Raw genomic sequence first — 16,612 nt, 5'->3', positions numbered from 1 at the left:
TAGACTTTGCCCTGGTAGACGACGTCTTTGCCCCCACCAAGCCAGAGGTCGATGGGACCCCCTCGGCCTCGTCATTGACCTGGCTGCTGCCAGAGATTGTGGAGGCCACTGGTGTGGGCATATTGATAGTGGGCAGTGCAGCACTGGCTGCTCCCACCATAGGGAGAAGTGGCTTTAGCCTGGGCACTCTAGGCGTGGTCCGGGCTACCGCCAGGGGCCGTTGTGGTACTGCCCCTCGTTGCACCACTTCGGCGAAAGATGTTTTCAGTGGGAATGACAATGAAATCCTTTGCCTTGTTTCGCGGAATGTTATATTTTCCTTTGCCTTTACAGTGATTATTTATCTTTCTTTCTTCCAGGCCGGGCAAGCTCTGGAATATGCGGGGTGACTGCCATTGCAGTTTGCACAGTGGACCTCATCATTTCCGCAATCGTCAGTACTGTGGGCGGTGGTGCCGCACTTAGCGCAAGTAAGCTGCCCTCGGCTGCTCTGAGATCCATGTCCACATCGCTGGCATTTGAAACAATGTCTCCGGTTTGGAATGTATGGTCGCACATGAAGTTTTACATAGCCAGTTTCAAGGGTCTCAGGCAGAGTGGTTGAGCTGAAGGTTGTTGCGATTTCAGTGTTGTTGCGTCTGATTGAGATGCGGTGCACATTCGTTACACCTTAGTGCCTCCATCCACTGAGAAGTTCTTCTTCATTTAACGTCATCAAGTCTTCGTCGGATACAACGCCCTTCACTGTGTTCATGGTACGGTGTGGGCTCGTAGAGACGGGAATGTTGCCAAATGCAACGAGATGCGAAAGTTTGATGTATTGTTCCTGGTGTGTTAGTTCGAGAGCAAATCCCTACTTGCCACCTTTGTAGCCTTATAACCTGTGCCGATGATCTCTTTTAGGCACTTGGCCACAAGGAAAGGTGACATTGCTCTAGCTTTCATTGCGGATTGTTCACAGTGAGGGACACAGTATTTCGGGAAAGCTTCTTTGTATTTCGGGGAAAAGAGAGAAGCTGCGTCTGTGCTTACCCTTTTTGGGGCACGATCGGTTGGAGAAAGCTTCGGAGGTCCCATGAGAAAAGTGACTTGTTCGGCAACGGCGCCTACCACCCAAAACAGAGCCCAACAAGGGGACGTGGCAGAACATGTGAGAAGTCTGCACTAAGCCAGCAGTACGCCGTTACTACTATAACCAAATATGGTTTACCCTAGGTAGGATAGCCACAACAGGTTAACCCTTGCCGCCAGGTAGAAGTAAACGGAAAAGACAAGTAGATGATTGAAAGTGAGACAGAAAGACAAAGGCGCGGGGAGAGACAGACAGGAAAAGGCGACTGTCAATTTCCCCTGGGTAGGTCAGCCCAGGGGTGCCTTCTACGTGAAGCCGGGGCCAAAGGGGTGTGTTGCCTCTGCTGGGGGGCCTTAAATGTCTAAGCACCTGGTTTCGGCCACCCCCAGGATACCCTTTTCCCCGGACACGGTAAAGCCATGCCCGGCGGGGCATGGGAGGGGTCAAAACCCCCATTAGCTCGGGTCTGTTGTGTTGCTACACACCAAGCGCCTGCTTGCGCAGACGCCCATGCGGGGGACCCCAGTTTATTATCAGTACACCCGTTATGTACTACATCCAACAGAGGGCGCCCCATAACCAACTTAGCTAGAGTTACTAGAGTTACGCATGCACTTGGCACTTACACGCCCTCTACATGTAGGTCTTAAAGGGGCCCTGCACCCATATTTTACCCTCCGATTTTTACATCGGAACGCGTTCCTTGTATCGTCCTGAGATGAATGCAAAAAGAATTTTAGAGATAGACGCACGGAAACGGAAGTTATTGAACTTACAAATTCAAAATAAAAGCAGATGACAGAAAGTGGCGTATCCTTTCGTATTTCACTCGCCCAGTGACATGTCACTGGAGTTTGGTCTGCTTCCAATCAAAACGCGACTTACATTTTGCCATACCGGAACCCCGCAGCACATGGTGGCCTTCTAGTCGCAAGCGGGCGCCACTCCTTTTGACGTGCACACAATCAAGTTTACTCAACACAATGCTTGCAGGTGACAAATACCAAGGACGACATCAGCAGTTGATGGTAGATACGCAAACACACCTAGACACCTCGAGCACATGGAAAATCTGTGTAAGGCAGAAATGCAAAGCACAGTGTATTGATGAAGGCAGCGCCTTGAGTAGGCCGTTCGGCAGCGCCATCTGTGTCGCAGTTTCTGATAAGTTAAAATCAATGCACAAATTGGTGTCCTTTTTGCAGCTGTAACGAGCATTAAACACATTAAAATGAGTAAATTCCACATACTGAGTGTGTCGCAAGCGTGTAATATATATTATTTATTTGCCACCAATCAAAACGAACAGCATAAGTCATGCACGATACCTCACTTCCTGTAACAGAAATTGTCGTTGTACGACGCTGCAATCGGCGCGGAAAACCATTTCGGAAGCAAATTAAAATATCAAACGCTTCGTTCTCGCCGCTTTCGTTGGTGCCACAGCAGTCATCAAGACCCATAGAAAGCAAACGGCCGGTAAAAACAACGTGCGTAATTGAGGGTGCAGGGCCCTTTTAAGCACCCATTCACGCATTTTGCACCATCAGTGCAACTGAGCAAACAATGGTCACAGGGGAGGATGAAAAAGAGCGCAGGGAGGAGGCAGCACAGCAATGCATAACCGGAGGTAGGTCTGTGGTGGCCAAAAAGTGGTGCAGCCAACAGATGGAAACAAAGTGGCTATCTGGGGATGGGCTGCTGCGAAACATGCATCCATGTAATGTGCCACACGGCACATTGTCCATGCCAGGCCCGCTACTTCAGAATTTGTGAGTTACATAAGGTTAACATATTTGACTATCTAAGCTTCCCACATTAAGTACAGTTTCATGCAGTCATACCTCTGGAATGCTTTGCAATGTTATCCAAGCAAATAGTGTAGCCTTTTTTGTGCCTCCTTTCCGAGCAGGTGGATCAACTGGACTATCCCCTCCCATGGTCCATGAATTGTAGTGCACCTGAAAAAAAAAAAAAAACAGCCAAGCAGGCAACACTAGAGCGCCGCACAGATCAAGCATGGGTGCAAGCCTGGAAGTGCTACGTGCCTACGTAGCACAGTTCAGTTTGACCTATTCGCCATGAGTCTAAAGAAAGTATGGTCAAGTAATTTACTAATATGAAGATTATTTGCCAGAGGCAGTTAAATTTCCTGTCATGTTTCTGCAAATAAATAATAAAGCTATGTGAAAAATCAATGTGGTAAAACACCCAGAGCACACTTTCCAAAACATTGTACAACAATATGTGCTGCATGCATAGGCAGCACTACCACTTCCATTTTTAATCTCAAACAACCATTGCAATGTACAATGATGGAAGTCTATCCAGTAAACATGGTACAAATTATTACGCTGCTGTATCGAAAGTTTTAGCACAAAGAAACACGACGATACAAAAGAAGACCCGAGGACACACTGCTACTAACAATTGAGGTTTTATTGCCCATGGTCACCGTATAAATATCAATGCACAAGGAGGAAGGAAAGGGTTCTGCACTTCCAAGCCCGAAGGAAGTGCAGAGCTGGGCGGCCTTGATCCTTTTCTCTGTACAGTTGAACACGGATATATCGAACCCACATATATAGAATTTCCGGCTATATCGAACTCGAAAATTATCCCCTTGAAAATCTTCTGTAAAAGTATACAAATTCGCACGTTTATATCAAACGGTATTTTTACCCGCCATCGGATATATCGAACACCACGCGAGCTGGAAGGCGCACTTCGGCACTCGCTGTGCCCCGCAACCTTCGTGGCACCGCGTGTCCGCCGACACCCGATACGTTCGAAAAACGTGAGGGCGAGAGGGCTCAGACTGTACTCCTGTTGGGCGCATTCTCCAACTTGCGGAATGTTTTTTTTCCTTTTTTTTCTCTCTCTCTCTTTCTCATGCTTTCTCCGCGTTACAGTCGCCTAAGAGCAGGAACGAAGTAGCCGGCGGCCTCATCCTTTCGCCTTTTCTTTTTTTAGAGCAGGAACGAAGTAGCCGGCGGCCTCATCCTTTCGCCTTTTCTTTTTTTAGAGCAGGAACGAAGTAGCCGGCGGCCTCATCCTTTCGCCTTTTCTTTTTTTAGAGCAGGAACGAAGTAGCCGGCGGCCTCATCCTTTCGCCTTCTCTTTTTTTAGAGCAGGAACGAAGTAGCCGGCGGCCTTCTCCTTTCGCCTTTTCTTTTTTTAGAGCAGGAACGAAGTAGCCGGCGGCCTCATCCTTTCGCCTTTTCTTTTTTTAGAGCAGGAACGAAGTAGCCGGCGGCCTTCTCCTTTCGCCTTTTCTTTTTTAGAGCAGGAACGAAGTAGCCGGCGGCCTCATCCTTTCGCCTTTTCTTTTTTAGAGCAGGAACGAAGTAGCCGGCGGCCTTCTCCTTTCGCCTTTTCTTTTTTTAGAGCAGGAACGAAGTAGCCGGCAGCCTCATCCTTTCGCCTTTTCTTTTTTTAGAGCAGGAACGAAGTAGCCGGCGGCCTTCTCCTTTCGCCTTTTCTTTTTTAGAGCAGGAACGAAGTAGCCGGCAGCCTCATCCTTTCGCCTTTCTTTTTTTAGAGCAGGAACGAAGTAGCCGGCGGCCTTCTCCTTTCGCCTTTTCTTTTTTAGAGCAGGAACGAAGTAGCCGGCGGCCTTCTCCTTTCGCCTTTTCTTTTTTAGAGCAGGAACGAAGTAGCCGGCGGCCTCATCCTTTCGCCTTTTCTTCTTTTAGAGCAGGAACGAAGTAGCCGGCGGCCTTCTCCTTTCGCCTTTTCTTTTTTAGAGCAGGAACGAAGTAGCCGGCGGCCTCATCCTTTCGCCTTTTCTTTTTTTAGAGCAGGAACGAAGTAGCCGGCGGCCTTCTCCTTTCGCCTTTTCTTTTTTTAGAGCAGGAACGAAGTAGCCGGCGGCCTCATCCTTTCGCCTTTTCTTTTTTTAGAGCAGGAACGAAGTAGCCGGCGGCCTTCTCCTTTCGCCTTTTCTTTTTTTAGAGCAGGAACGAAGTAGCCGGCAGCCTCATCCTTTCGCCTTTTCTTTTTTTAGAGCAGGAACGAAGTAGCCGGCGGCCTTCTCCTTTCGCCTTTTCTTTTTTTAGAGCAGGAACGAAGTAGCCGGCGCCCTCATCCTTTCGCCTTTTCTTTTTTAGAGCAGGAACGAAGTAGCCGGCGGCCTTCTCCTTTCGCCTTTTCTTTTTTAGAGCAGGAACGAAGTAGCCGGCGGCCTCATCCTTTCGCCTTTTCTTTTTTAGAGCAGGAACGAAGTAGCCGGCGGCCTTCTCCTTTCGCCTTTTCTTTTTTTAGAGCAGGAACGAAGTAGCCGGCGGCCTCATCCTTTCGCCTTTTCTTTTTTAGAGCAGGAACGAAGTAGCCGGCGGCCTTCTCCTTTCGCCTTTTCTTTTTTTAGAGCAGGAACGAAGTAGCCGGCGGCCTCATCCTTTCGCCTTTTCTTTTTTTAGAGCAGGAACGAAGTAGCCGGCGGCCTTCTCCTTTCGCCTTTTCTTTTTTAGAGCAGGAACGAAGTAGCCGGCAGCCTCATCCTTTCGCCTTTTCTTTTTTAGAGCAGGAACGAAGTAGCCGGCGGCCTTCTCCTTTCGCCTTTTCTTTTTTAGAGCAGGAACGAAGTAGCCGGCGGCCTTCTCCTTTCGCCTTTTCTTTTTTTAGAGCAGGAACGAAGTAGCCGGCGGCCTCATCCTTTCGCCTTTTCTTCTTTTAGAGCAGGAACGAAGTAGCCGGCGGCCTTCTCCTTTCGCCTTTTCTTTTTTTAGAGCAGGAACGAAGTAGCCGGCGGCCTCATCCTTTCGCCTTTTCTTTTTTTAGAGCAGGAACGAAGTAGCCGGCGGCCTTCTCCTTTCGCCTTTTCTTTTTTTAGAGCAGGAACGAAGTAGCCGGCGGCCTCATCCTTTCGCCTTTTCTTTTTTTAGAGCAGGAACGAAGTAGCCGGCGGCCTTCTCCTTTCGCCTTTTCTTTTTTAGAGCAGGAACGAAGTAGCCGGCGGCCTTCTCCTTTCGCCTTTTCTTTTTTAGAGCAGGAACGAAGTAGCCGGCGGCCTCATCCTTTCGCCTTTTCTTTTTTTAGAGCAGGAACGAAGTAGCCGGCGGCCTTCTCCTTTCGCCTTTTCTTTTTTAGAGCAGGAACGAAGTAGCCGGCGGCCTTCTCCTTTCGCCTTTTCTTTTTTTAGAGCAGGAACGAAGTAGCTGGCGGCCTTCTCCTTTCGCCTTTTCTTTTTTAGAGCAGGAACGAAGTAGCCGGCAGCCTCATCCTTTCGCCTTTTCTTTTTTTAGAGCAGGAACGAAGTAGCCGGCGGCCTTCTCCTTTCGCCTTTTCTTTTTTTAGAGCAGGAACGAAGTAGCCGGCAGCCTCATCCTTTCGCCTTTTCTTTTTTTAGAGCAGGAACGAAGTAGCCGGCGGCCTCATCCTTTCGCCTTTTCTTTTTTTAGAGCAGGAACGAAGTAGCCGGCGGCCTTCTCCTTTCGCCTTTTCTTTTTTTAGAGCAGGAACGAAGTAGCCGGCAGCCTCATCCTTTCGCCTTTTCTTTTTTAGAGCAGGAACGAAGTAGCCGGCGGCCTCATACTTTCGCCTTTTCTTTTTTTAGAGCAGGAACGAAGTAGCCGGCGGCCTTCTCCTTTCGCCTTTTCATTTTTTAGAGCAGGAACGAAGTAGCCGGCGGCTTCCTCCTTTCGCCTTTTCTTTTTTTAGAGAAGGAACGAAGTAGCCGGCGGCCTTCTCCTTTCGCCTTTTCTTTTTTAGAGCAGGAACGAAGTAGCCGGCAGCCTCATCCTTTCGCCTTTTCTTTTTTAGAGCAGGAACGAAGTAGCCGGCGGCCTCATCCTTTCGCCTTTTCTTTTTTAGAGCAGGAACGAAGTAGCCGGCGGCCTTCTCCTTTCGCCTTTTCATTTTTAGAGCAGGAACGAAGTAGCCGGCGGCCTCATCCTTTCGCCTTTTCTTTTTTAGAGCAGGAACGAAGTAGCCGGCGGCCTTCTCCTTTCGCCTTTTCTTTTTTAGAGCAGGAACGAAGTAGCCGGCGGCCTCATCCTTTCGCCTTTTCTTTTTTTAGAGCAGGAACGAAGTAGCCGGCGGCCTCATCCTTTCGCCTTTTCTTTTTTTAGAGCAGGAACGAAGTAGCCGGCGGCCTTCTCCTTTCGCCTTTTCTTTTTTAGAGCAGGAACGAAGTAGCCGGCGGCCTCATCCTTTCGCCTTTTCTTTTTTTAGAGCAGGAACGAAGTAGCCGGCGGCCTTCTCCTTTCGCCTTTTCATTTTTTAGAGCAGGAACGAAGTAGCCGGCGGCCTCATCCTTTCGCCTTTTCTTTTTTTAGAGCAGGAACGAAGTAGCCGGCGGCCTTCTCCTTTCGCCTTTTCTTTTTAGAGCAGGAACGAAGTAGCCGGCGGCCTCATCCTTTCGCCTTTTCTTTTTTTAGAGCAGGAACGAAGTAGCCGGCGGCCTTCTCCTTTCGCCTTTTCTTTTTTTAGAGCAGGAACGAAGTAGCCGGCGGCCTCATCCTTTCGCCTTTTCTTTTTTAGAGCAGGAACGAAGTAGCCGGCGGCCTTCTCCTTTCGCCTTTTCTTTTTTTAGAGCAGGAACGAAGTAGCCGGCGGCCTCATCCTTTCGCCTTTTCTTTTTTTAGAGCAGGAACGAAGTAGCCGGCGGCCTTCTCCTTTCGCCTTTTCTTTTTTAGAGCAGGAACGAAGTAGCCGGCAGCCTCATCCTTTCGCCTTTTCTTTTTTAGAGCAGGAACGAAGTAGCCGGCAGACTCATCCTTTCGCCTTTTCTTTTTTTAGAGCAGGAACGAAGTAGCCGGCGGCCTTCTCCTTTCGCCTTTTCTTTTTTAGAGCAGGAACGAAGTAGCCGGCGGCCTTCTCCTTTCGCCTTTTCTTTTTAGAGCAGGAACGAAGTAGCCGGCGGCCTCATCCTTTCGCCTTTTCTTTTTTAGAGCAGAACGAAGTAGCCGCGGCCTCATCCTTTCGCTTTTCATTTTTTAGAGCAGGAACGAAGTAGCCGGCGGCCTTCATCCTTTCGCCTTTCTTTTTTTAGAGCAGAACGAAGTAGCCGGCGGCCTTCTCCTTTCGCCTTTTCTTTTTTAGAGCAGGAACGAAGTAGCCGGCGGCCTTCATCCTTTCGCCTTTTCTTTTTTTAGAGCAGGAACGAAAGTAGCCGGCGGCTCTCCTTCGCCTTTTCTTTTTTAGAGCAGACCGAAGTAGCCGGCGGCCTCATCCTTTCGCCTTTTCTTTTTTAGAAGCAGGAACGAAGTAGCCGGCGGCCTCATCCTTTCGCCTTTTCTTTTTTAGAGCAGAACGAGTAGCCGGCGGCCTTCTCCTTTCGCCTTTTCTTTTTTTAGAGCAGGAACGAAGTAGCCGGCAGCCTCATCCTTTCGCCTTTTCTTTTTTTAGAGCAGGAACGAAGTAGCCGGCGGCCTTCTCCTTTCGCCTTTTCTTTTTTTAGAGCAGGAACGAAGTAGCCGGCAGGCCTCTCCTTTCGCCTTTTCTTTTTTAGAGCAGGAACGAAGTAGCCGGCGGCCTCATCCTTTCGCCTTTTCTTTTTTAGAGCAGGAACGAAGTAGCCGGCGGCCTTCTCCTTTCGCCTTTTCATTTTTTAGAGCAGGAACGAAGTAGCCGGCGGCATCATCCTTTCGCCTTTTCTTTTTTTAGAGCAGGAACGAAGTAGCCGGCGGCCTCATCCTTTCGCCTTTCTTTTTTTAGAGCAGGAACGAAGTAGCCGGCGGCCTCTCCTTTCGCCTTTTCATTTTTTAGAGAAGGAACGAAGTAGCCGGCGGCATCATCCTTTCGCCTTTTCTTTTTTTAGAGCAGGAACGAAGTAGCCGGCGGCCTTCTCCTTTCGCCTTTTCTGTTTTTAGAGCAGGAACGAAGTAGCCGGCGGCCTCATCCTTTCGCCTTTTCTTTTTTTAGAGAAGGAACGAAGTAGCCGGCGGCTTCCTCCTTTCGCCTTTTCTTTTTTTAGAGCAGGAACGAAGTAGCCGGCGGCCTCATCCTTTCGCCTTTTCTTTTTTTAGAGCAGGAACGAAGTAGCCGGCGGCCTCATCCTTTCGCCTTTTCTTTTTTTAGAGAAGGAACGAAGTAGCCGGCGGCTTCCTCCTTTCGCCTTTTCTTTTTTTAGAGCAGGAACGAAGTAGCCGGCGGCCTCATCCTTTCGCCTTTCTTTTTTTAGAGCAGGAACGAAGTAGCCGGCAGGCCTCATCCTTTCGCCTTTTCTTTTTTAGAGCAGGAACGAAGTAGCCGGCGGCCTCATCCTTTCGCCTTTTCTTTTTTAGAGCAGGAACGAAGTAGCCGGCGGCCTTCTCCTTTCGCCATTTCTTTTTTAGAGCAGGAACGAAGTAGCCGGCAGCCTCATCCTTTCGCCTTTTCTTTTTTTAGAGCAGGAACGAAGTAGCCGGCGGCCTCATCCTTTCGCCTTTTCTTTTTTTAGAGCAGGAACGAAGTAGCCGGCGGCCTTCTCCTTTCGCCTTTTCTTTTTTTAGAGCAGGAACGAAGTAGCCGGCGGCCTCATCCTTTCGCCTTTTCTTTTTTTAGAGCAGGAACGAAGTAGCCGGCGGCCTCATCCTTTCGCCTTTTCTTTTTTTAGAGCAGGAACGAAGTAGCCGGCGGCCTTCTCCTTTCGCCTTTTCTTTTTTTAGAGCAGGAACGAAGTAGCCGGCGGCCTCATCCTTTCGCCTTTTCTTTTTTTAGAGAAGGAACGAAGTAGCCGGCGGCCTCATCCTTTCGCCTTTTCTTTTTTTAGAGCAGGAACGAAGTAGCCGGCGGCCTTCCCCTTTCGCCTTTTCTTTTTTTAGAGCAGGAACGAAGTAGCCGGCGGCCTCATCCTTTCGCCTTTTCTTTTTTTAGAGCAGGAACGAAGTAGCCGGCGGCTTCCTCCTTTCGCCTTTTCTTTTTTTAGAGCAGGAACGAAGTAGCCGGCGGCCTTCTCCTTTCGCCTTTTCTTTTTTTAGAGCAGGAACGAAGTAGCCGGCAGGCCTCATCCTTTCGCCTTTTCTTTTTTTAGAGCAGGAACGAAGTAGCCGGCGGCCTCATCCTTTCGCCTTTTCTTTTTTTAGAGCAGGAACGAAGTAGCCGGCGGCCTCTCCTTTCGCCTTTTCTTTTTTTAGAGCAGGAACGAAGTAGCCGGCGGCCTCATCCTTTCGCCTTTTCTTTTTTTAGAGCAGGAACGAAGTAGCCGGCGGCCTCATCCTTTCGCCTTTTCTTTTTTTAGAGCAGGAACGAAGTAGCCGGCGGCCTCATCCTTTTCGCCTTTTCTTTTTTTAGAGCAGGAACGAAGTAGCCGGCGGCCTCATCCTTTCGCCTTTTCTTTTTTTAGAGCAGGAACGAAGTAGCCGGCGGCCTTCTCCTTTCGCCTTTTCTTTTTTAGAGCAGGAACGAAGTAGCCGGCAGCCTCATCCTTTCGCCTTTTCTTTTTTAGAGCAGGAACGAAGTAGCCGGCGGCCTCATCCTTTCGCCTTTTCTTTTTTTAGAGCAGGAACGAAGTAGCCGGCGGCCTCATCCTTTCGCCTTTTCTTTTTTTAGAGAAGGAACGAAGTAGCCGGCGGCCTCATCCTTTCGCCTTTTCTTTTTTAGAGCAGGAACGAAGTAGCCGGCGGCCTCATCCTTTCGCCTTTTCTTTTTTTAGAGCAGGAACGAAGTAGCCGGCGGCCTTCTCCTTTCGCCTTTTCTTTTTTAGAGCAGGAACGAAGTAGCCGGCGGCCTCATCCTTTCGCCTTTTCTTTTTTTAGAGAAGGAACGAAGTAGCCGGCGGCTTCCTCCTTTCGCCTTTTCTTTTTTTAGAGAAGGAACGAAGTAGCCGGCGGCCTTCTCCTTTCGCCATTTCTTTTTTTAGAGCAGGAACGAAGTAGCCGGCGGCCTCATCCTTTCGCCTTTTCTTTTTTTAGAGAAGGAACGAAGTAGCCGGCGGCTTCCTCCTTTCGCCTTTTCTTTTTTTAGAGAAGGAACGAAGTAGCCGGCGGCCTTCTCCTTTCGCCTTTTCTTTTTTTAGAGCAGGAACGAAGTAGCCCGCAGCCTCATCCTTTCGCCTTTTCTTTTTTTAGAGAAGGAACGAAGTAGCCGGCGGCTTCCTCCTTTCGCCTTTTCTTTTTTTAGAGAAGGAACGAAGTAGCCGGCGGCCTTCTCCTTTCGCCTTTTCTTTTTTTAGAGCAGGAACGAAGTAGCCGGCAGCCTCATCCTTTCGCCTTTTCTTTTTTTAGAGCAGGAACGAAGTAGCCGGCAGCCTCATCCTTTCGCCTTTTCTTTTTTTAGAGCAGGAACGAAGTAGCCGGCGGCCTTCTCCTTTCGCCTTTTCTTTTTTTAGAGCAGGAACGAAGTAGCCGGCGGCCTCATCCTTTCGCCTTTTCTTTTTTTAGAGAAGGAACGAAGTAGCCGGCGGCCTCATCCTTTCGCCTTTTCTTTTTTTAGAGCAGGAACGAAGTAGCCGGCGGCCTCATCCTTTCGCCTTTTTCTTTTTTAGAGCAGGAACGAGTAGCCGGCGGCCTTCTCCTTTCGCCTTTTCTTTTTTTAGAGCAGGAACGAAGTAGCCGGCGGCCTCATCCTTTCGCCTTTTCTTTTTTAGAGAAGGAACGAAGTAGCCGGCGGCCTTCTCCTTTCGCCTTTTCTTTTTTTAGAGCAGGAACGAAGTAGCCGGCAGGCCTCATCCTCTCGCCTTTTCTTTTTTTAGAGCAGGAACGAAGTAGCCGGCGGCCTTCATCCTTTCGCCTTTTCTTTTTTTAGAGCAGGAACGAAGTAGCCGGCAGCCTCTCCTTTCGCCTTTTCTTTTTTAGAGCAGGAACGAAGTAGCCGGCGGCCTCATCCTTTCGCCTTTTCTTTTTTTAGAGCAGGAACGAAGTAGCCGGCGGCCTTCTCCTTTCGCCTTTTCTTTTTTTAGAGCAGGAACGAAGTAGCCGGCGGCCTCATCCTTTCGCCTTTTCTTTTTTTAGAGCAGGAACGAAGTAGCCGGCGGCCTTCCTCCTTTCGCCTTTTCTTTTTTAGAGCAGGAACGAAGTAGCCGGCGGCCTTCATCCTTTCGCCTTTTCTTTTTTTAGAGCAGGAACGAAGTAGCCGGCGGCCTCATCCTTTCGCCTTTTCCTTTTTTTTAGAGCAGGAACGAAGTAGCCGGCGGCCTTCTCCTTTCGCCTTTTCTTTTTTAGAGCAGGAACGAAGTAGCCGGCGGCCTTCTCCTTTCGCCTTTTCTTTTTTTAGAGCAGGAACGAAGTAGCCGGCAGGCCTCATCCTTTCGCCTTTTCTTTTTTTAGAGCAGGAACGAAGTAGCCGGCGGCCTCATCCTTTCGCCTTTTCTTTTTTAGAGCAGGAACGAAGTAGCCGGCGGCCTTCATCCTTTCGCCTTTTCTTTTTTTAGAGCAGGAACGAAGTAGCCGGCGGCCTCATCCTTTCGCCTTTTCTTTTTTTAGAGCAGGAACGAAGTAGCCGGCGGCCTCATCCTTTCGCCTTTCTTTTTTTAGAGCAGGAACGAAGTAGCCGGCGGCCTCATCCTTTCGCCTTTTCTTTTTTTAGAGCAGGAACGAAGTAGCCGGCGGCCTCATCCTTTCGCCTTTTCTTTTTTTAGAGCAGGAACGAAGTAGCCGGCGGCCTTCATCCTTTCGCCTTTTCTTTTTTTAGAGCAGGAACGAAGTAGCCGGCGGCCTTCATCCTTTCGCCTTTTCTTTTTTTAGAGCAGGAACGAAGTAGCCGGCGGCCTCATCCTTTCGCCTTTTCTTTTTTTTAGAGCAGGAACGAAGTAGCCGGCGGCCTCATCCTTTCGCCTTTTCTTTTTTTAGAGCAGGAACGAAGTAGCCGGCGGCCTTCTCCTTTCGCCTTTTCTTTTTTTAGAGCAGGAACGAAGTAGCCGGCGGCCTCATCCTTTCGCCTTTTCTTTTTTTAGAGCAGGAACGAAGTAGCCGGCGGCCTTCTCCTTTCGCCTTTTCTTTTTTTAGAGCAGGAACGAAGTAGCCGGCGGCCTTCTCCTTTCGCCTTTTCTTTTTTTAGAGCAGGAACGAAGTAGCCGGCGGCCTCATCCTTTCGCCTTTTCTTTTTTTAGAGCAGGAACGAAGTAGCCGGCGGCCTCATCCTTTCGCCTTTTCTTTTTTAGAGCAGGAACGAAGTAGCCGGCGGCCTTCTCCTTTCGCCTTTTCTTTTTTTAGAGCAGGAACGAAGTAGCCGGCGGCCTTCTCCTTTCGCCTTTTCTTTTTTTAGAGCAGGAACGAAGTAGCCGGCGGCCTTCTCCTTTCGCCTTTTCTTTTTTTAGAGCAGGAACGAAGTAGCCGGCAGGCCTCATCCTTTCGCCTTTTCTTTTTTTAGAGCAGGAACGAAGTAGCCGGCGGCCTTCTCCTTTCGCCTTTTCTTTTTTTAGAGCAGGAACGAAGTAGCCGGCAGCCTCATCCTTTCGCCTTTTCTTTTTTTAGAGCAGGAACGAAGTAGCCGGCGGCCTCATCCTTTCGCCTTTTCTTTTTTTAGAGCAGGAACGAAGTAGCCGGCGGCCTTCTCCTTTCGCCTTTTCTTTTTTTAGAGCAGGAACGAAGTAGCCGGCAGCCTCATCCTTTCGCCTTTTCTTTTTTAGAGCAGGAACGAAGTAGCCGGCGGCCTCATACTTTCGCCTTTTCTTTTTTAGAGCAGGAACGAAGTAGCCGGCGGCCTTCTCCTTTCGCCTTTTCTTTTTTTAGAGCAGGAACGAAGTAGCCGGCAGCCACATCCTTTCGCCTTTTCTTTTTTTAGAGCAGGAACGAAGTAGCCGGCGGCCTCATCCTTTCGCCTTTTCTTTTTTAGAGCAGGAACGAAGTAGCCGGCGGCCTCATCCTTTCGCCTTTTCTTTTTTTAGAGGCAGGAACGAAGTAGCCGGCGGCCTCATCCTTTCGCCTTTTCTTTTTTAGAGCAGGAACGAAGTAGCCGGCGGCCTCATCCTTTCGCCTTTTCTTTTTTTAGAGCAGGAACGAAGTAGCCGGCGGCCTCTCCTTTCGCCTTTCTTTTTTAGAGCAGGAACGAAGTAGCCGGCGGCCTCATCCTTTCGCCTTTTCTTTTTTTAGAGCAGGAACGAAGTAGCCGGCGGCCTCATCCTTTCGCCTTTTCTTTTTTTAGAGCAGGAACGAAGTAGCCGGCGGCCTTCTCCTTTCGCCTTTTCTTTTTTTAGAGCAGGAACGAAGTAGCCGGCGGCCTCATCCTTTCGCCTTTTCTTTTTTTAGAGCAGGAACGAAGTAGCCGGCGGCCTCATCCTTCGCCTTTTCTTTTTTTAGAGCAGGAACGAAGTAGCCGGCGGCCTTCCTCCTTTCGCCTTTTCTTTTTTTAGAGAAGGAACGAAGTAGCCGGCGGCCTTCTCCTTTCGCCTTTCTTTTTTTAGAGCAGGAACGAAGTAGCCGGCGGCCTCATCCTTTCGCCTTTTCTTTTTTTAGAGCAGGAACGAAGTAGCCGGCGGCCTCATCCTTTCGCCTTTTCTTTTTTTAGAGCAGGAACGAAGTAGCCGGCGGCCTCATCCTTTCGCCTTTTCTTTTTTTAGAGCAGGAACGAAGTAGCCGGCGGCCTCATCCTTTCGCCTTTTCTTTTTTTAGAGCAGGAACGAAGTAGCCGGCGGCCTCATCCTTTCGCCTTTTCTTTTTTTAGAGCGGGAACGAAGTAGCCGGCGGCCTCATCCTTTCGCCTTTTCTTTTTTTAGAGCAGGAACGAAGTAGCCGGCGGCTTCCTCCTTTCGCCTTTTCTTTTTTTAGAGAAGGAACGAAGTAGCCGGCGGCTTCATCCTTTCGCCTTTTCTTTTTTTAGAGAAGGAACGAAGTAGCCGGCGGCCTCATCCTTTCGCCTTTTCTTTTTTTAGAGCAGGAACGAAGTAGCCGGCGGCCTCATCCTTTCGCCTTTTCTTTTTTTAGAGCAGGAACGAAGTAGCCGGCGGCCTCATCCTTTCGCCTTTTCTTTTTTTAGAGCAGGAACGAAGTAGCCGGCGGCCTCATCCTTTCGCCTTTTCTTTTTTTGGAGCAGGAACGAAGTAGCCGGCGGCCTCATCCTTTCGCCTTTTCTTTTTTTAGAGCAGGAACGAAGTAGCCGGCGGCCTTCTCCTTTCGCCTTTTCTTTTTTTAGAGCAGGAACGAAGTAGCCGGCGGCCTCATCCTTTCGCCTTTTCTTTTTTTAGAGCAGGAACGAAGTAGCCGGCGGCCTTCTCCTTTCGCCTTTTCATTTTTTAGAGCAGGAACGAAGTAGCCGGCGGCCTTCTCCTTTCGCCTTTTCATTTTTTAGAGCAGGAACGAAGTAGCCGGCGGCCTCATCCTTTCGCCTTTTCTTTTTTTAGAGCAGGAACGAAGTAGCCGGCGGCCTTCTCCTTTCGCCTTTTCTTTTTTTAGAGCAGGAACGAAGTAGCCGGCGGCCTTCTCCTTTCGCCTTTTCTTTTTTTAGAGCAGGAACGAAGTAGCCAGCGGCCTCATCCTTTCGCCTTTTCTTTTTTTAGAGCAGGAACGAAATAGCCGGCGGCCTTCTCCTTTCGCCTTTTCTTTTTTTAGAGCAGGAACGAAGTAGCCGGCGGCCTCATCCTTTCGCCTTTTCTTTTTTTAGAGAAGGAACGAAGTAGCCGGCGGCTTCCTCCTTTCGCCTTTTCTTTTTTTAGAGAAGGAACGAAGTAGCCGGCGGCCTTCTCCTTTCGCCTTTTCTTTTTTTAGAGCAGGAACGAAGTAGCCGGCAGCCTCATCCTTTCGCCTTTTCTTTTTTTAGAGCAGGAACGAAGTAGCCGGCGGCCTCATCCTTTCGCCTTTTCTTTTTTTAGAGCAGGAACGAAGTAGCCGGCGGCCTTCTCCTTTCGCCTTTTCTTTTTTTAGAGCAGGAACGAAGTAGCCGGCAGCCTCATCCTTTCGCCTTTTCTTTTTTTAGAGCAGGAACGAAGTAGCCGGCGGCCTCATCCTTTCGCCTTTTCTTTTTTTAGAGCAGGAACGAAGTAGCCGGCGGCCTTCTCCTTTCGCCTTTTCTTTTTTTAGAGCAGGAACGAAGTAGCCGGCAGCCTCATCCTTTCGCCTTTTCTTTTTTTAGAGCAGGAACGAAGTAGCCGGCGGCCTCATCCTTTCGCCTTTTCTTTTTTTTAGAGCAGGAACGAAGTAGCCGGCGGCCTTCTCCTTTCGCCTTTTCTTTTTTTAGAGCAGGAACGAAGTAGCCGGCAGCCTCATCCTTTCGCCTTTTCTTTTTTTAGAGCAGGAACGAAGTAGCCGGCGGCCTTCTCCTTTCGCCTTTTCTTTTTTTAGAGAAGGAACGAAGTAGCCGGCAGCCTCATCCTTTCGCCTTTTCTTTTTTAGAGCAGGAACGAAGTAGCCGGCGGCCTCATCCTTTCGCCTTTTCTTTTTTTAGAGCAGGAACGAAGTAGCCGGCGGCCTTCTCCTTTCGCCTTTTCTGTTTTTAGAGCAGGAACGAAGTAGCCGGCGGCCTCATCCTTTCGCCTTTTCTTTTTTTAGAGAAGGAACGAAGTAGCCGGCGGCTTCCTCCTTTCGCCTTTTCTTTTTTTAGAGAAGGAACGAAGTAGCCGGCGGCCTTCTCCTTTCGCCTTTTCTTTTTTTAGAGCAGGAACGAAGTAGCCGGCAGCCACATCCTTTCGCCTTTTCTTTTTTTAGAGCAGGAACGAAGTAGCCGGCGGCCTCATCCTTTCGCCTTTTC

The 16,612-nt window shown here is 49.4% G+C and overlaps 1 protein-coding gene across 2 annotated transcripts in view; it reads right to left on the bottom strand.

Annotated features, from left to right (window-relative positions):
• LOC119382338 (transmembrane protein KIAA1109 homolog) overlaps positions 1-16,612 on the bottom strand; it is a 961,129-nt gene that overhangs the window by 198,965 nt on the left and 745,552 nt on the right. For both annotated transcript variants that reach the window (XM_049412180.1, XM_049412181.1), the window contains exon 39: positions 2,917-3,033. In XM_049412180.1, coding sequence (XP_049268137.1) covers positions 2,917-3,033 — 117 coding nt within the window. The remainder of the gene's footprint in view (positions 1-2,916; positions 3,034-16,612) is intronic.

Source organism: Rhipicephalus sanguineus, chromosome 2 (assembly GCF_013339695.2).
Source record: "Rhipicephalus sanguineus isolate Rsan-2018 chromosome 2, BIME_Rsan_1.4, whole genome shotgun sequence".
Lineage (NCBI taxonomy): Eukaryota > Metazoa > Arthropoda > Arachnida > Ixodida > Ixodidae > Rhipicephalus > Rhipicephalus sanguineus.
The sequence above is the reverse complement of the archived record's forward strand: the minus strand, read 5'-3'. Positions and strand labels throughout refer to the sequence as shown.